This window comes from Cynocephalus volans, chromosome 3 (genome assembly GCF_027409185.1).
Source record: "Cynocephalus volans isolate mCynVol1 chromosome 3, mCynVol1.pri, whole genome shotgun sequence".
NCBI lineage: Eukaryota > Metazoa > Chordata > Mammalia > Dermoptera > Cynocephalidae > Cynocephalus > Cynocephalus volans.
Genome location: NC_084462.1, coordinates 116,138,297 through 116,158,137, shown reverse-complemented (window position 1 = coordinate 116,158,137; position 19,841 = coordinate 116,138,297). Strand labels below are relative to the sequence as shown.

The 19,841-nt window shown below is 35.8% G+C and overlaps 2 protein-coding genes and 1 pseudogene across 9 annotated transcripts in view; 1 reads left to right on the top strand and 2 right to left on the bottom strand.

Moving 5' to 3' along the window:
- Positions 1 to 19,841, top strand: part of HECTD1 (HECT domain E3 ubiquitin protein ligase 1) — an 84,626-nt gene that overhangs the window by 49,191 nt on the left and 15,594 nt on the right. For 2 of the 7 annotated variants that reach the window (XM_063088336.1, XM_063088332.1), the window contains exons 20-29: positions 1,348 to 1,482; positions 2,116 to 2,255; positions 2,596 to 2,919; positions 4,092 to 4,258; positions 4,352 to 4,528; positions 8,151 to 8,846; positions 9,520 to 9,741; positions 13,021 to 13,154; positions 14,040 to 14,162; positions 17,045 to 17,201. In XM_063088336.1, coding sequence (XP_062944406.1) covers positions 1,348 to 1,482; positions 2,116 to 2,255; positions 2,596 to 2,919; positions 4,092 to 4,258; positions 4,352 to 4,528; positions 8,151 to 8,846; positions 9,520 to 9,741; positions 13,021 to 13,154; positions 14,040 to 14,162; positions 17,045 to 17,201 — 2,275 coding nt within the window. Of the gene's footprint in view, positions 1 to 1,347; positions 1,483 to 2,115; positions 2,256 to 2,595; positions 2,920 to 4,091; positions 4,259 to 4,351; positions 4,529 to 8,009; positions 8,847 to 9,519; positions 9,742 to 13,020; positions 13,155 to 14,039; positions 14,163 to 17,044; positions 17,202 to 19,841 lie in introns of all 7 variants that reach the window. The other 5 variants (XM_063088335.1, XM_063088331.1, XM_063088334.1 and 2 more) reach the window with 3 other exon arrangements.
- The window catches only part of AP4S1 (adaptor related protein complex 4 subunit sigma 1), an 85,328-nt gene continuing 73,237 nt past the window's right edge, over positions 7,751 to 19,841 (bottom strand). Inside the window, exons 6-7 of one of the 2 annotated variants that reach the window (XR_010022860.1) lie at positions 18,631 to 19,081; positions 7,751 to 8,436 (exon numbers count right to left, since the gene is read on the bottom strand). The gene's annotated coding sequence lies outside the window, so the exon portion shown is untranslated. The remainder of the gene's footprint in view (positions 8,437 to 18,630; positions 19,082 to 19,841) is intronic. The other variant, XM_063088342.1, reaches the window with a different exon arrangement.
- On the bottom strand, positions 15,333 to 16,508 carry LOC134373608 (archaemetzincin-2-like; annotated as a pseudogene).

The window sequence follows — 19,841 nt, the reverse complement described above, 5'->3', positions numbered from 1 at the left end:
GCAAGTCCTTTTCTTGTCTCGGTGTGTGTCAACATATGAAAAAACTTGAAAATATTTAAGCACAATTTTTTAAATGTTTTTCTGTATGTCAATGGTTAGAGCCAGATTGCCTAAGCCTTTGCTATTCCTGTTGAACACATGGTTTTATAGCCTGTTTGTTCGTCTCTCTCCACACACACATGGACACACACACACATACATTTTTATTCATTCATTCAGTTATTTTGCTAGCAGCTGGGATTTAGATGTGAACAAACAAAACAAACTTTTTACTGCTAGTATCCCAGCCCAGATCTTTATCACACCTGTGGGTTGCTTTAGTTTTTCCTGGCAGGTTCTTCTGCTTTAAATCTTGCCTTTATCCAACCTATCCTGCATTCCACTGCATGGAATAGTTTCTTTAAATACAGCCTTTAAAAAGTTCCTAAGGATCTGTATTTCTGAAAGCAATGCCTACTCAAAGCAAACAAAACTTGCCATACCCCTGAAAACCCAATACTGTTACTATTGGGTTTACAGTGTAGTTGGTGCACCTGATATTGTGTATATATTTCAAAAGAAGTAGAGGGCTACTTTGTGTTTTGTTTCAGACAGAATAATAGAGAGGAACAAGGGGACTGTTTGGGTCATCCTTTTTAGGCTTTATCTTTGGTAAGTGAATGAGTTGGAGATAAGCCTTGAAGACTGAAATTTTACCAGCTTATACAGTCCTAGGAGCACCAACAACTTTTGTTAAGCTCCTTACGTTTCAAGAGATTGGGCAAGATCCAAAAACAGGAAGGCCAGGAATGTGTCCTCTGGTAATTTTGCAATCTAAAATGCTACCAAGATACACATACAAATATTTAATTATATTTCTATAGGAATTAGATAAGATTTATACAGAAATTTAAAAATTGCTAGTCCTGTATTTGTTGCTTACTGAAATGTATTGGAATAAAAGCTACCTTGTATTTTTAAAAGTTTATTAGCCTTGGATTATGTAATGTCATCTAGTTTTAAATGAATAAACTAGCCACTTAAAAAATTTACCTGGAAAATTGCAATTATAAATTTAGTATTGTTAAAGTGTTTTATAATAATTTTATTTAAACAATGTATATTTGAAATTGTTTAGAAATTCTAGCAAGTTAACTTTGTTTTTTTCTTGATAGCCACTATCACTTATTCAATGGGCCTTTTTTAAAAAAAAACACTTAACAGATAACAGATATTTGTTTGTTGATCTTTTCATTATGGTTATGCTTTATAAATCTCAGTTGTTGTGGTCATGAAGTGTGTGTCATTTTTACAATTCTAAGAAAAAAGCAAGGTATTTTCTAAAGCAGTTTGGTTATTTCTGTGTAGATACTTACAAGAAGATTACGATTTCGGTTGGAACGTGCACCCGGTGAGACTGCATTGATAGACCGGACTGGAAGAATGTTGAAGATGGAACCCTTAGCTACTGTTGAATCTCTAGAACAGTATCTCTTGAAAATGGTGAGCTTCTGTCAGGAGCTTGATGAAATAAGTATTCTCTGCTATGGTTTAGCCTTTTAGAATAGTAGTTTGAGATGTATGTATCCAGAGTTATGGTAATACACTATGACCCAGAAAGTCCATTTTTAGGAATCTGGTTTAAAAAAATAATCTTACATATGCCATAAGTGCTTTCTGCAAAAAGATGTTTATTACAGTTCTTTGTAATAGTGCAGTAGTGAACAAAACCTTGATGCCAATTAATAAAGGAATGTTAAGTAGATAATTATTTCTTTTTAAAAAATTTTGTTTTATTTATTTTTAATTAACAATTATTTATAATTTCTAATTTGAATATTACATAGCTATTAAAATGCATGAAGATTAATGACAACAAATGTTTTTGTACACTATGATCAAAACTTTGTTTTATCTTAACCATTGAATTAACAGCCTAAAGAAATATTCTGTGTTATTCATAGTGGGGTGCTGTGGTCATCTGACTTTTTATTTTTATGTATATTTTTCAAATGTTTTTTAATGAACGTTTGTTTAATAAAAGAAAATTCACATTAAGGGATAGGAAAAAAGTAGGTAATACATTTGAAAATGGCATTATTAAAGTGGATGTGTTCTGTATTTTCTTTGGTTTAGGTAGCAAAGCAGTGGTATGATTTTGACCGATCTTCCTTTGTTTTTGTTCGAAAATTAAGAGAAGGCCAGAATTTTATATTTCGGCACCAGCATGATTTTGATGAAAATGGAATTGTTTACTGGATTGGGACAAATGCTAAGTAAGTCATTCTATTTAAGCCAGAGTGACAGCATTTACCTGGAAAGAGAATTCTATGTAGTAGAATAAAATTAATAACCACTTCTTGAGTATCCTTCATTTTAAGGAATTTTGTCTTATAGATTAAATTTAAGATTATCCAAGTTACTTTTTATGAAGAAAAAATGTCTAAATTACTAATCGTAGAATTCTATTTAAATTAATATAATTTTGTATTTAAAAAAGCTAATATGAACAAATGCAATTATTTTAAGTCTTTCTTGTTTTTTGTTTTTTTTTTTTTTGGTGGTGGATGGTATTTTAGTATTGTTACTTGCTAATTTTTCTTTATTTTTGTGTAGAACTGCGTATGAATGGGTAAATCCAGCTGCTTATGGACTTGTAGTAGTAACATCATCAGAGGGAAGAAATCTACCGTATGGCCGCTTAGAAGACATTTTAAGTCGTGATAATTCAGCATTAAATTGTCATAGCAATGATGATAAAAATGCCTGGTTTGCCATAGATCTAGGTCTCTGGATAATACCGTCAGCATATACACTTCGTCATGCTCGTGGTTATGGAAGGTCTGCACTAAGAAATTGGGTTTTCCAGGTATCCAAAGATGGACAGAACTGGACTTCCTTGTATACCCATGTTGATGACTGCAGTCTCAATGAACCAGGGTTAGTTGAGGAGTCTTCGCAAATGGGAAAACTCAGTAAAGAGTTTTGTTTGCTTTTATAGTTGTATATTTTAGAGCTCTCTTATGTGTGAAATATAAAGGAAGATTTTTCTTGCTAAAAAACAAATCACTTGATACTATAGGTTAGGTGTTAAAACTTTGAAATATTGAATTTACCAAAACTTTGTCCAAAAGTTTAGTTAAATATTAGTAGAAAGCTGAGTGTTTATGTTTTAAAAATTGATATAGGAGGGTACTTTAAAAAGTTCATGGAAAAAACAAATTAAAAGATAATATGAATCTTTCTATGAAATTTTTGAAGGCCTCTTGTATAGTTATATGTATAGATGTAGCACACTAATGGAAACAAAAAAATGGAATTAGCTTTTTATGAACTCTTCATATAGTCACATAATATATATGAATTGCCAAAAAATTAACAGTGGCCATTGCTGGTTATAGAATTATGGTTGACTTAAAATTTTCTTATTTTTATGTATCTCTTCTAAAAAAATTTTTTTTTGGTGGTTGGCCCGTATGGGGATCTGAAACCTTGACCTTGGTGTTACCAACACCATGCTCTAACTGAGTTAATTCACTAGCTCTCTTCCTAAATTTTATGTATTGATCATATATTATTTTTTTAAAGACAGAAGGTCAGTAATTAAATTTTTCAAAAGTTCTACTGTTTTAATGGTACATTGTGGCACATTTCAAGGAGTAGAACATGGAGTTAAATTGCTTTCTGCATTTGATATATTATGAAAAGAGCTTCTTAACATTAGAGTTAATAGGAAATGGTTTCAAGCTTTTTAAGCTTTGAATTTAAATTTTAATACATCATTTCAACCTTTGCAAGAATTTTAAAAACTTTTTTTATTATAAAAGCATATCTATTACTCTCATAAATTTTCTTGTTTTTTTATTTTTGGATAAATGATTTAATGTTATGAATCAAATTAATAGTATACATTTAAACATTTCATTTTAAACTTGTTTTTTTGACTACTTTTTTTCTCCATTGTTTTCTTGATTCTTTTAATGAACTCTTGAGTAAACATGAAAGTTAACTTTTTCTATATTTTCCTATTATGTAAAAAATCTTGCCCACCTTGAATATCTTTTTCATTTGCTTTTAAATATTACACAATTCTTTCTCTAACACATTTACAGGTCAACTGCAACCTGGCCTCTTGATCCACCAAAGGATGAGAAACAAGGGTGGCGACATGTGAGAATTAAACAGATGGGGAAGAATGCTAGTGGGCAAACACACTACCTCTCACTATCAGGATTTGAACTTTATGGCACTGTAAATGGAGTATGTGAAGATCAGCTAGGTAAAGAGATGATGTAAAATTTTTCTAATTTGCTAAAACTGTTAATATTAATAAAAAGTGATTTGGTTTTTATTTCCAATTTCTACCTCACAGGGAAAGCAGCTAAGGAAGCAGAAGCTAATCTTAGAAGACAGAGACGTCTAGTACGCTCCCAAGTTCTGAAATACATGGTTCCAGGAGCTCGTGTTATCAGAGGCCTTGACTGGAAATGGCGAGATCAGGATGGCAGCCCACAGGGAGAAGGCACCGTCACAGGAGAACTACATAATGGTGCGTAGGTACTTAGCACTTTCAGTGCAGAAACCGAGTACTTAAAATATTTTTCTTTTGTTATCTTGGGATAATTTATAAGTTGTGTAAATGTACCAGCACTAAGAACTGATACTGATTTCACATTGAAAATGGAAAAAAAAAAACCAAAAAAAAAAAACATTTATTTAGAAATAAAGGAAAAAACTTTAAGTTCTTGGTTTCACTAAAAACTTATTGCTAGTATTTTGTAGTGATTATCAAGCTAGTATAAGTTGAGTATCCTTAAGACAAATTTCCTTTTTTCTGGGCCGAGCCCGTGGCGCACTTGGGAGAGTGTGGCGCTGGGAGCGCAGCGACGCTCCGCTGCGGGTTCGGATCCTATATAGGAATGGCCGGTGCGCTCACTGGCTGAGTGCCGGTCACGAAAAAGACAAAAAAAAAAAAAAAAAAAAGACACATTTCCTTTTTTCTTAATTATTTTCAATTTTTTACTATATTATATAAATCATGTAGAAGGAAAAAGGATTAACATTTTACTTACTGTTTTTCAATAAAGCATGGAACAAGAAATGTAGCCTCTTTATCTGTTAGTAGATTATGATTATTTTAGTGTTTCTTAGTCTACCAGCGTTTTTGGGAGAGCTTAAACTTTCATGTTTTAAAAGGGTTATTGTGTAAATCATGTTCATTTTTAATCTTTGATACTGTAGATTTTAGTGATGTTCTCACCAACTTAATTGCTTTTAACTCCCAAAGCAACTATAGTGGCTATTTTTTTTTCTTATAAGTGTGATTTATTAGCAGATAATTTGCCTAAGCAGTAGTAGATCGTTCATATCAATTTTGCCTAGCATTAAAAAAAAGTAAAATTTTTATATTCTCAACTTATACCAAATATTTAAAGAGCTATAATAAAAGTGACAGTGTTTAGGAGAATGAATTACATTTAATTTCTTAATGTGTTCATGTTTTATATGATAAAGGCATTTATTTATTTAAATAAACCCTCTGATTTTACTGCTTTTAAGATTCTGTTCTTTGAATTACCACAGTACCAGTGCATTTCTGTAGCTTCATTCCCTAATTTCAAATCATTGTAATCAAAGCAAGTTTACAGTGAGCCAAATTTATAAATATTAGTAACAGTTGAGATGACAATAATAAGTACCATTCAACTCAAAATTTCAAGTGGTCTTGTTTTTAGGTATCTTGGTACTTATTAGCAGTTAATATTCTATTCTCCATATATTGTTTTGGCCTTGAAATGTGTGACTTGAGGCTAGCCAGGTAGCTCAGTTGGTTAGAGTGTGGTGTTACAACACCACGGTCAAGGGTTTGGATCTCCATATCGGCCAGCCACCAAAAACAAAACAAAATAAGGTAGCCCCGTACTTGCCAGCCACCAAAAGAAATACATGCTCACACACACAGAAAAAAAAAAAAAAGGCTGGGTTGGGGTGGGGAAGTGAGGGCCATGGACAAAACAAAATTGGCCACGAGTGGATAATTGTTGAAGCTGGGAGTTAAGTATGAGGTTTCATTGTCTAGTCTCTCCATCTTTGTATATATTTGAAAGTTTCCACAGCAAAAAAATAATTTTTAAAAGCCTATTTTTGCTGATCTGACAAATGTAGAGATTAAGTTTTGTTTGACTAACATGGCCATTCCCATCAGGTCATGCCTTAAAACCTTTATGCCAGAGAGGGTTCTTAGATTTCAAACACTTAACCCAACCATTTCTAATAATGGCTAGTCATTACTAACTCTATTTATCTTTTTATCTGTTTTTTGTGCATAGGAAGAGTTGAGTTTGGTACCTATACACATATGTGTAGTATGTATGTACCCTGAAGGTTTTAGATAATCAGTTCAAACGCATTCTCAATCCTAGTATAAATGGTTTACATTTAAAAATATTTTTCAGTGTTATATCAATTACATCTGTTTCCCCTTCTAAAGAGCCTGTGTGTTGGTAGGAATATCCATTTATTCTTTTATTCCACAAATAGCGCCTACTATGTAAAGCTACTTTGTTAGACTTCAGATATTCAATGATCAACAAAAAGTATGATCTCCTGCCTTCTGGGTGAAACAAATAAATAAACATACAGTTACAAATTTTGGTAAGTGCTATGAAATAAATTATCAGTATGTTTTTTGGACAAATTAATACTATATAAAAGTCAAAATATTTGGGATTGGGATATGTCTTTGAACCTTTTCTCACATTTTTCTGTGTAGCAGAAGAGATAGTTAAATGTTGGTTCTTCAGAGGTTATTTCAACATACAGAATAAATTGAAGCAATTGAAATCTCATCTAAGCTATTTATGTGGGTTTGAGGCAATCAGTTTTCCTTTCAGAGAACTTATATGCAGATAATCCCCACAGGTAATTCAACATTACTTATTGCCCTCTGAGCTTCACCATAAACATATATATATTTGGTGTATATGTGGTTGGGCAGTTGGGTGTGTGGGTTGATGTGTATGTCAGAGCTTGGGCCCCATACATGTGTGGGTAAAGTGCTTTTAAACTGTATAAAGCCTTGTTATATTTTTTAAAAAATGCTTTTTATGTGTTGTGTTTTTCCCTGAAGTAGTTAGCTTATAATCCTAAAATACAATTGTAAAATTTCTATTAATTTCCTTTCTAATAGGCAATTTATTTTTTGCTTTTGGAAATTAATTGCCTTTTTAAAAAAAGAATAAGTATCATTTTCCAAGTACAAGTAAATATAGATTGATTATCATTATGCTGACTAGTTTTTTACATGTTATTAGCTTTAGCATATAGGTTCTAATAAAATAGCTCAGCATGCTTTTTAATTTTTGTTTTTAGAATTTTCTGTGCTTATTCAAATTTATTAAACTTAATCACAAGAGAACCAAGTAACCACTGAACTTTGAGAACACAACCGAAATGCTAACTTAGTGTTTTATTTGAGCTAGTGACCTAAAATTACTACAATGATATATGAATATTTTGTCTGTCACTTAGAGAGTTTAGCCCAAACTTAGAAATTAATGGTAGGCCAACACTTTTTCTAGAGAACATTTGACCACATAATTATTAGCAATTAATAAACATTTACTTAGATTCCATTTACTTGCTGAGTTTGCAGTATCTTACCATTTGTATCAGTCTTTTTAAAGTTTTTAAACAATTCTAACATTTAAAAAATAACCCAGTAGATGTAAACATGACCCTTATGTTGTTTTTAAATATTATTAGACTGAACAGTTCAGAAATAAGGGAAATAAAAGGAATTTTAAACATTTTCCAGAAACCTTGTGTACAGTACATATTTCTTTAACACAATTTTATCATGAGAGTTAAATAATATAGGCTTTCAGATATCTAGACTAATCTTATATAGTCAAATAATGTTTCAGAGAAGTACAGCACCGATGAAAAGCTGATCCCATATTGTGGAGCTACTGTCTGACACGCTCCTATCTGCTTTCTGCTGGGTCTCACAAACTCCTGTCCCTTTCCAGGCTGGATTGATGTCACCTGGGATGCTGGTGGCTCAAACTCTTACCGTATGGGCGCAGAAGGAAAATTTGACCTCAAGCTTGCACCAGGGTACGACCCTGATACAGTGGCATCACCCAAACCTGTTTCATCCACTGTTTCAGGCACAACGCAATCATGGAGCAGCTTGGTGAAAAACAACTGTCCAGACAAGACATCTGCTGCTGCAGGCTCCTCAAGTAGAAAAGGAAGCAGCAGTTCTGTGTGTAGCGTGGCCAGTAGCAGCGACATCAGCTTGGGTTCGACCAAAACGGAACGGAGATCAGAAATTGTAATGGAACACAGTATAGTTTCAGGAGCTGATGTCCATGAACCAATTGTTGTTCTTTCATCTGCTGAAAACGTCCCTCAAACAGAAGTAGGGTCATCTTCCAGTGCAAGCACCAGCACCTTAACAGCGGAAATGGGAAGTGAAAATGCTGAAAGGAAGTTAGGCCCTGATAGTTCTGTTCGTACTCCTGGGGAGTCTAGTGCAATATCCATGGGAATTGTTAGTGTTAGCTCTCCTGATGTTAGTTCAGTATCTGAATTAACTAATAAAGAAGCAGCTTCACAACGACCCCTTAGCTCTTCAGCAAGTAACAGACTGTCAGTGAGTTCTTTGTTGGCTGCTGGGGCCCCCATGAGCTCTAGTGCAAGTGTACCTAATCTGTCCTCAAGAGAAACATCTAGCTTGGAGAGTTTTGTAAGGAGAGTGGCAAACATAGCACGGACTAATGCCACGAACAACATGAATCTAAGCCGAAGCAGCAGTGATAACAACACTAATACTTTGGGGAGGAATGTGATGAGCACAGCAAGTAAGTGAGCTTTTCCTTATGGAACCCAATACTTTTTCCACTCTGAGAGTCTCTTGTTCAAGCAGTCTCTTGTTCAGTGTGTTGGCTGCAGTCTTAACTAGATCATTAACCATGTTAGATACAGATACATCAAATTTAGCACTTAAGGAATATGATGTTAAGTTTTACGGAATCATCTTAAGAATTCAGATCAGGTGTGATAAAGAACCTTTTATTCTAAAAGGATAAAAAAATAACACTTCTGTTTTTCACTCCTTTAATAAGTGGTTAAGCAAAGTTGCATGAGGAAATAGAAGACTATTAAATATTCTTATAATCCATTGAAACCAAAGCATCGTACTGGTATAGCTTTTACTTAGGGCCTCAATTGATTTTAGCTTCTGAAAGTTATTTAATTCTAAGTTAAGTTTACTAATGGGTCAAAATAATTCTGTTGGAAAATACACTAGTAATTATTTCATTGCTTGTTTTACTTTTTTTAAAAGCTAGGCTTAATATTTTGAAAAATAATAGTGCTATTGAAAACAAGAAGTTTTAGTTGTATTTCAGTTGGGTTCCCAAAGTCTTTGCTTTTCAACTTTTTCATTATCTTTAAAAAGTATAAAACTTGGTTTTTCTAAGGTTCCTTCAATTCCACCTATTTGTACTGATTTGCTTCACTTCTTATCTTTAGCTTCTCCTCTGATGGGTGCTCAGAGTTTCCCTAATTTGACCACACCCGGTACTACATCCACAGTGACTATGTCAACATCCAGTGTTACTAGTAGTAGCAATGTAGCTACAGCAACAACAGTTTTATCAGTTGGTCAGTCATTAAGTAACACTTTAACTACCAGCCTCACATCAACTTCCAGTGAGAGTGACACCGGCCAGGAAGCAGAATATTCCTTGTATGGTAAGTTACAGTTCAATATTAAAATATTTAGATATTTATATAGTGATGCTTTTATTGTGTTTTCTCCTGGGATATTTTAAGTTTTGGGTTTAAAAAGAATTACTCTCTTTTCTTACAAAAATGGTATCTTCAAGTAAGATGAAAAACTCAGTAATATGAGAGATTATTAAAAAATTATCTGATTATAAACAAAACAATTTCAGAACTTTTACGTGTCATCCTTTTTTGCCTTTTGTCACTAATAAAATATTAATGGAAGAACCATAATAACAAAGATACTCAATACCTTTATCAGTAAGAGAAGAAGTACAGTAGATTAATAAGCTTTGTAAAGTGATATTCCTTGTACACTATTATCAAAGTCTTTTGGAAATAATCCTTAATTAAGTAACATTTGAATATATATATTTTTTTTAAAGATGACCGGTAAGGGGATCTTAACCCTTGACTTGGTGTTGTCAGCACCACTTTCTCCCAATTGAGCTAACCGGCCATCCCTATAAAGGGATCCGAACCCCTAGCCTTGGTGTTATTAGCACCATACTCTCCCAAGTGAGCCATGGGCCAGCCCCTAACATCTGAATTTTTAAAATTAATTACATGATGGCTTTAATGCTGTAGTCAGAGATAAAACCATTTGATTCAATCAAAATATATGTTTTTGTTCCTCTTACCTGATTAGAAAAGTAATACTTATTCTTCATAGAGAGCATAGAGGAAAATTGAAATGATCTAGTCTCTACTTCCCAGAGATACCACTGTTATCATTTGATGTGTATGTTTCATTTTCTTTTAAAAGGGATTATATCGTTTTCAGCCACCTCTTTTCACTCAGTACATTGTGAAATGTTTCTACAACATTTGAAATGGCTGCCAAAATTTCCATTTTGTATACTTAAGTTGCAGCTTTTACATTACCATAAACATTGTTATGAGTGAGCTTCCTTGAATTGTATTTTTGTCTATTTCCTGAGGATGAATTCCTAAAAGAGTAATCCCTAAATTGCCTTCCAAGAAGTTTGCACTCCTGCCATGCTTGCTTTGGAATACCCTTTACTACACATCCTTGATCACATTGCCTGTTCTTTTTTTTTTTTTTTTTAATTATCTTTGGTAATTTTGAAAATAAGAAAGTTTGTATGAAGATATATTTTAAGTACTATTTTATGTATACCCCATTTTAATGTGTTTTCTTGTTTTTTCCTGAGGATATAGCCCCTCCCATTCCAAGCCAAGAATTTGATCTGATGTTCTATGGTTTTAGGAAAGTAATTATATTTCTGTTTCTACATTTTCTGTTAAATGTTTGTAGCAAAATGATGATTATTACACCAAACTGTAATAATTATGTAATTTAATAATGTAAATTTACTTAATAAGTTACTTTCCAATTATTTCTCATGGGGGCCCTCTGCCCCTACCTACTCATTTGTTAATGTTAACTTCAAGCAGTAGTTTTTGATCATGGGAAGATTGAAAAGGTTGTGGCTGTGCTTGTGGGAAAAAATATTAAAAAGTTAGTGCTATTGGCTGGCTTTTAAAAATTATTGTTAGATGATGAAAATTTCCTTTTCTGCATTCCTAAAGCTGGAGGTTTCTTTAAGACTGCTGGTATGAAGGATCGGGGACTGGCCGGTTAGCTCAGTTGGTTAGAGCACAGCCTTATAACACCAAGGTCATGTGTTTGGATCCCTGTGCCAGCCAGCTGCCCAAACAAACAAAGGATCAGAATAACATCAGTGTTCTTAAATCTATATATGCAATGAAAACCTGTTACTATGTTATGTTTTGAGAGATGTGACTTGATTCTGTGATGTGGTCAAACATCTCTGCAACGCAGAGCTTTTTTATGTTCTTATACACTGATACAAAAGGGAAGAAGACAAAGAAAACTCTGACTTAGTTCATTGTAACATTAGAAAATTTCAGTGTATGAAATTAGATTATGTTCCTTAAAAGATAAATCAAAAATGGAGTTGGTTTATTTTGTGTACCACCATATTATGTTCATGAGAACCACTGCCTAAATTGCAGGATGGCTCCTTACATGTGTTACGATAATATATTTGATCAAATTAAGATGCCATTGCTTGTAAGACACGGCGTTTTCTTATGTCACTAAGGTTAAAAATGTTGCCAATTTAGCTCTGACTTGCCATTGGTTGTAAACACACATTTTGATTTCAGAGCATTAAAGTGTTAATATTAAATGTGTACCTTAGAAACTAAGTAAATACAATGTCAGGACTTTTTCTTCTACTGGCTGTCTAGTAAAAGGCACTGAATATTCAGTCCTGTGTAATTATTGCACTAAAAAAGGTTTGTAGATGCAAGTTTCTAAATATTGTAAATTGTTTTCTGGATGTTCTTTAGGAATATAGAATATATCCCTTTTATTCGTTGTGCAATTCTGATATTATGTTAGAAGGCTTTTTTTTTTCCCTCCCAGATCCAGTAAGAACTTCTCCTGTTTTAATCCCATTAGTCCTCTTTTTATTTTCAGTTCTTATGAAGAACATTTTGTCAGCATGTTCATTTATGTGGGACAATGTAAATTTGACCCAATCTTCATTTGGGGTGAGGGGAAAATTTCCTAAGAAGGAAGGAGATAAAAGGGATTCAAGGTTATTGAACTTATGTGCTAGATAATATAGATAATATAAAAGATGCTACATAAGGTATTCCATAGTAAATAGGCATTATCCTTAAATAAACCAGCCAGGTCATACAGCTAAGCCCAGTTCTCACTGATTGACTTAATGCTGTTTTCCTTCATTAGACCTTTAACAGATTATATTTATAGATTCATTTGTTTATTTGTAAATGCTTCTCTCCTCTGTAGACTCCATGGGGACTTAGACCATGTCTGTTTTGTTTACAGATATATGTACGTTGTGCCTAACACAGTATATGCTTAATACATATTTGTTGGCAGAATGAACAACTTCAAAGTGTTCTCTTTCTACCATCTTATGCTTCTTGTGACTTATTCAGATAATAATGATAGGGTCGTTGTTACCTTTTATATTACGATTTTGTAGATTCAAATTTAGTTTATGGTCATCTGTTATGCTGCATTGTTTTCTGCCATGGTTGTAACATTTTTCCATTGTTATTCATCCTGTTTGTGTAGTGGTGGAAGAACAGTGGTCACTAAGTGTGGTCTTTACACTTGTCTCTTTTGAATTTTGCCTTTGTTTTGTAAAACCCAAATTCAAAGTTACTTTGCTATGTTTTGTTAAGTGTGTTGACAATAAGGTTCTTGGTTTTGTTTTCTAGATTTCCTTGATAGCTGCCGTGCCAGTACTCTTTTAGCTGAGCTAGATGATGATGAGGACTTGCCTGAGCCAGATGAGGAAGATGATGAAAATGAAGATGACAATCAGGAGGACCAAGAATACGAGGAGGTTATGGTAGAGAGAGAGTCCCCCATTCTTTCCACTAAGATAGAACGTTAATAACTGAATTGAAGAGAGGAAAAGCTAAGTCATAATTGAACTTTGACTAGGAAAATATGGCACCAGTATGAAAAACTTGGTTAAGAAAAGCATTTTTAATCTGAGCATTTACTGATTCTCCTTTAAAAGAAAATAAACTGGTTGTATTAGAAAAATACTACAATATCACCTGCTGATATTTTAACAGGTTTAAAAGTGTGTGAAATTAGAGACAACTGCACTCATCGAAGAATATAATTTTCATGGTTCTTCAACAATATTTACATTTAGAATTTTTTAGTACCTACTGTTTTACAGGCAGCTTCTGTGTAATTCTCATCAGTCCTCATACACAGGAGTGAGGTAGAGGCAAAGAAAAATAATTTGACCTTATTAACAGAGTTAATTAGAAAAGTTGGGATGCAAGCCTAGGCAGTGTGATCCAGAACTTTCAATATTTAACTACTGTGATTGTCTTCTAATTGAAAGTTGTGCCTGAAAATACCCTTTATTGTAACTTTCACTACATTTTAAATTTCTGTTTATAAAATGTTATTAGATTTCAAAAAAAAATTGGTAAGTGAGTTTTAATTGGGTGAAGAAATTTTAAAAATCCTTTTAATATATGTTGCTTAGAAAACACATAATACATTAGCATATTTCTTATGACAGATATTAGTATAAAATGCATGATAAATTTAAAACATTCAATTTATAATTTTTCTGAAGATGGTTAATGAAAATAAAGTTTTTTTAGTGATACTTCTGTTAATATGGATTGATAGATTCAGGGCAAGGCTGAATGGGGATATATGTGGGTCAAATAATTGAACATATGTCTTGGCATTTTTAAAATTTCAGATTTTGAGACGTCCATCCCTGCAACGTCGAGCTGGCTCCCGCTCTGATGTAACCCACCATGCTGTCACCTCACAGTTACCACAGGTCCCTGCTGGAGCAGGGAGCCGACCTATTGGGGAGCAGGTAATATGTTCATGTTTATTTTCCCTACAGTATGTTTTTTTCCCTTTCATAGTAAAGCTCCAACCAAAATGCCGAAGTGCCTAGAAAAATGTGCAGTGGTGAGAGGAGAGAAGAGGGAGCTACCAAACAGAGATACAAAAAGAAACTGGCCCCTACTGGTGTTTAGTTCCACATTCCAGATAGAATCCATGATTGCTTTGGCATAATGCATACAGGAGTTTCTTTCTTGAAATCCCTCATCTTGGCATTTTGGGTAACAGTAAACATGTATTAAAATTATTAATAGGTATTATCTAGAATTTATAGTTTTGGTAGTAGTAGAGGAGGTTAGTAGTAGTAGTAATAATAGTAATACAGGTTGAGTATCCCTCATCCCCAAATCCAAAATGCTCCAAAATCTGAAACTTTTTGAGTACTGACATGGAACTCAAAATATTTATTGGAATATTTCAGAATTTTGGATTAGGGATACCTGACTGATAAGTGTAATGCAAATATTACAAAGTCCAAAATCCAAAACACTGTTGGTCCCAAGCATTTAGCCTGTAATAGTCAGTTAGCTAACACTCACTGATCACTAATTAAGTCCTTGGCACAGTTCTCACTATTTTACATGTATCAACTTATTTAATTTTTTCACCAGCCCTTTGAGGGTATTATTAGCCCCAGTTTTCAGATAAAGTGATTGCTAAAAGTCACATGGTTAGTAGTTTTAGGTCCAGTATGCAAGCCTAGACATTCTGGATCCAGAGTTATCAAACATAAGTTTGATCTGTTATAAAAGTTAATTTCAGTAAAGTGTTCTCACTATTAGGGTGGGTGTCTGTGTGTGTCTGTGTGTATTGGTATATATATCATTTAACTTTCAACACTTCATCAGTCTTTTTACCTATCTGGCCCATAGTAATTTAAAGTAACTCTCAGGCATTCTATCTATTTTGTCTGCAAATAATTCAGTATGATATGCAGTTTACATTTTTTTAAAAACTCATTTTAAAATAGTTATAGTTTCATAGGATGTTGCAGAGTTACTACAGAGAGGTTTTATGTACCCTTTGCCAGCTTTCTCCCAATGGTTGATTTTGTATTACCTAATTAAAGCACAATATCAAAGCTACGAAATTGACATTGGTACAGTGTGTATATATGGTTCTTTGTCCTTTTTTTTTTTGTTGAAAATATAATGTGCAAGTATTTATTTTAATTACTCCTATTTGGAGGTCCCCATTTTTGAAGAACAGCAAGGCATTTTATTATCCACTCTTTCCATTCCTTAAAAGCTTCAACAGGTTTCGGCAAGTTCACATTATCCACACGGCTACTTTTTGGAGTCACTCCAGGTGTGTCAGCAGAGTCATCATCAATCCACCTCACTAGCGCTTTGTATCTTTCTACAATGTTGAAGCCAATAGCACACTGCAACTTGCGCAAACAGGGCAAAAAGGTTTAGAGGGCGCCGGTCCGCTTCCTCCAGGTGGTTGGAGCCCTGCATTAGGCAGGCAAGCCACTGGCAGTGTCGCAGTCCAAATATGTGTCCAATCTCATGGGTTAAAGTCTTACAAGATCGAAGCAGCAAAACGCTAGTTATTTCGGGAATATAATAGTTATCAAAAACTGAATAGTCACTCGAAGATTTTTTCTGGAGTTTCTTCACTTTGCCTCCATGGTATGAGCTATAAAAATCACTGCCATACCTGACAAAGCTGAATATCCCCACACCATCTGTCAAAGAGGCCTGTCCAAAGACAAAATTCCAGGAGTCTCTTGGGTAGAGATCAATCATTGGTATCCCCACAACACAGAAGGCATCTTCAGGTTTCTTCCTTTTTAGGAACTTCAGGATGTGCCCTGCATGAATTTGTAGGTTTTGTGTGTTTATCATTGACTCTAAAGGAACACCTCGTTGCAGAATCAGGAATCGGTTCCGGGAGTTTTACTGTCAAGCCATGCAAAAATGCTTCACAGTACCCCTTGAGCCATTTAACATATTCTTCACTGATAATTCTGGTGTTTCCTAGAGCTCCGATGGGCTGTATATAAATACTGCGTTTCTCTGGAGAGGGTGTCTTTCTGTAAGGATCACTGAAAAACTGCTCAAAGTCTTGGGGAGCCTCAGGATGGGTGGTGATCCAATCTGATTGTGAATGCAAGGTAATAGGTCCAAAGAGTTCAGTGGCTGGCTTGAAGGCTTCATTCATTAAATGCTGTTCCCCAACATCTAATTTCTCATACTGTTACACAAGCACTGGGTTCTTTGAGATGAGAGCTGTTTTTAGCGTCTGTTCAGAGTGCCGTAATGTTTGCATAATGACAGGTCTCTTCCATTCACATCATGTTCCTGTATCCAGCGTTCATCCTTCCATTTGAATAGGTCAGACAGATGTTCCACCATGAGGCTTTATGGAGGAGGAAGGCTCTCATTGAAGTTTTTACCTTACAAGGACGGGCATGTCTGGGCCTGGATGGAAATATGTTGTGGAGGGTGCCGTCACCCGGGCTGCGGTGGCCTAGCGGCCCCGGCCCAGCTCTAACAGTTCCACCGACTCCCCCACCCGTCAGGCCCCCGGTTCTTTGTCCTTTTACCACGTGTAGATTACATAGCAGTATAATTACCACTGATACAACTTTTTAAAAAATTTTATTTCTTGTTTTTATTTTTAATACAACTTTTCATAAACTGAAATGATTAAGAAATATATGCACGTATATATGTTTATGTTAGCTCATTTTGTGCTTAAGAAATATAGCTAAAAACAAGGAAGTGCAACAGCTATAAAAAACTACTTAACATGTACCTTATGTAGTAGATGGCATGTCACTTTTGCAATAGTGAAATTTTCACCTTGTAATGTTTGATTCTATGTGGAATGTTATTTTAATAGGAAGAAGAAGAGTATGAAACTAAAGGAGGACGCCGGAGAACATGGGATGATGATTATGTGCTAAAGCGGCAATTTTCTGCTTTGGTTCCTGCTTTTGATCCTAGACCTGGTCGTACTAATGTCCAACAGACAACTGATCTAGAAATTCCACCCCCAGGTACAATATATTTTAGTTTTGTAATTTAATTTTCATAGATCCCAAATAAGAGAGTTATATACAGTTTGAAAAGTAAGGTGCTGCTTGTATATGAAGATTATAAACAATCTTAGGAAAAGCTATCAGCCACAAGTCCTTAAAAAATAGATTTTTGAAGGAGCTTTTATATGAAGGTTATAAATAAAAATGCTTTATTTTAAAAAATAAATTATTTATTTTAAAAAATTTTATTATATTTTTACGTTCTATGTTGTTGCAGAGCAGTGGGGAGGGAGGGGGAGAGTGGAAAGCGGAAGGAAATGTGGTAGAAAAAGGAGGAAGGAGGAGGGGCAGGATTGAGGCCTGTGGCACCCCCCTCATTCCCACATGGGAGACGGGGGGTGGGTTCCAGTGGTGGCTTAGTCATTGCCGGACTATGTGCAGATGTCAGGGGGGTGTGGCAAAAGCCCTCACACCCCACCACCCCAGCTCAGGAACCTGGGGCCCTTCCTGTGGCAGCTCGGTGTTCATTGCTGGGCTGGTTGTGTGTGTCAAGAGGGCATGGCTGAAGCCCTCAGCCCCCCACCGCCCTGGCTTGGGAGAGCCCAGGGTGTTTCCTGCAGCGACTTGGTGGTAATTGCTGGACTGGCTGTGGGTATGGGGGGGTGCGTGGCTGAGGCCCTCGGCTCCCCACTGCCCCAGCTCGGGTGAGCCCAGGGCATTTCCTGTGGTAGCTCAGTGGTCATTGCTGGGGTGGTTGTGTGTGTCGAGGGGTGTGGCTGAGACCCTCAGCCCCCACCCTCAGGACTGGTTGCGGGTGTTGGAGGGCATGGCTGAGGCCCTTGGCCCTCCCCCATTTCTGGCTTGGTAGTCCACTGGACTTCCAGTCCTTCTAGGTGTTATTGTGTTCTTTGGTGAAATGAGACCTTTGCTAGTTAATAGTAAACTTTGTCTCTGGTTGTGGGTACTTTGTTTTTTCTTTCAGTTGTGTTGGATTATTTGCTGTTCCCACCACTTAAACTCTGTGCTAGAACTAATTTGTTGTCCATTGCTTAATTCTAAAAAGGGGAAACTTCCTGTGGGGACCAGTACTTGAGCTGTGTGATTGAGCTGAATTGCTGCTTTTTGCTTCTGCTTCCCTGGGAAGGCTTTTTGTGCAGCTCAGGTTTTAATGGTTGACTTTATAGGTACTTCTGGGTCTAGAGAAATCCAGTGCACCCGGGTTGTGTAGAAACTCTGGTCTGGGCCTGAGTCTTTTCATCAAACTGCATCCCATGCAATTTTATATTCCTGAACAGTCTCCTCTGAGTGGTACTATGCTGATTTGGGGGCAGATAAGCTGTCCTTGCTGTGCCCCAGCGTTCCCCTGGTGGGCCCATCTCCCCCACCACCCATGCTCTAAACACTTCCCATGGGACAGGTGGTGCTTTTGTCCCTTGCGATGACTCACCAGCCTCTGAGTGGCTTTTTTTCATTGTTGTCGCTCCTCACTCCCGTGTGGGTCCATGGGAACCCTATTAGTGGTCTTGCTGGCCTGGGGGCCACCAAGGCCCTCTTCTCCCCTGCCGCCTCCAAGCAATTTCATACAAAGGGCACAGCTGTGGCTTTTGCCAGCTCCTGCTCCGTTCGCTCAGCAGCTCCAGCCTGGAAGCAGCCTGGGCTCAAAAAGGTCGAAGCGTTTTTTTCTCTCTCTCATTGTGGCTTCTCCTGCGTTTATGCACTCCATAGGTCTCTTCTCCTCTTCTCCTGAGCTCTAGCGGTCCCAGCTTGGCTGTCATTGCTTTTTTATAGTTGTAAATTGGTTGATTTGTGGGAGAGGGTGATACTGGGGACCATCTATTCCGCCATCTTGACCGGAAGTCATAAATAAAAATTTTCAGGAAAAGCTATCAGCCACAGTCCTTTAAAAAAAATACAGATTTTTAAAGGAGAAAATTAGAAATTATTAAAAAAATTTTAAAAACCATGTGTTTTGTATTTGTGCAAGTTTTAAAGCAAGGCTTCATTTAAAGGTTGGAATTTTTTTATTTTCTACTGGATCACAATTGCTAAAGATTTATTCCTACAAACTTTGAAAAGTTGTCTAGTAGTTACAGTTATGGCCTCTGAAGTCAGCCTGGGTGACAACTTCATTCCTTACAATTCTTTTATAGGGTGTTGTGGGCATCCTAATGGCCCCCCAAAGATGTCCAGGTTCTAACCTCCCCAGGAATCTGTGAATATGTTACCTCAATGTGAAAAGAGAGACTTTTCATATGTAATTAAGTTCAGGATCTTGAGATGGTGAGATTACCCAGCTGGGCCTAATGTAATCATAAGGGTCATTTTAAGGGAGGTGAGCAGAGTCAGCGGAAACTATGGAAGCCGAAGTTGGAGTGATGAGGGCCTATGAGCCAAGGAATGTGGGCTGCCTCTAGAAGCTAGAAAAGGCAAGGAAACAGATACTTCCCTTCAGAAGGAATGAAACCCTGCAAATCCTTTTTAGAGTTCTGACCTCTAGAACTATAAGATAGTACATTTGTGTTTTTTCAAACCACCAGGCTTGTGGTATATTTTATAGCAGCAATAGGAAACTAATACATTGGGCAAATTACCTAAACTGTCTAAGCTTGAATTTCCTCCTCTCTTACATAGAATAATTGTTCCTGTTTGACAAAGTAG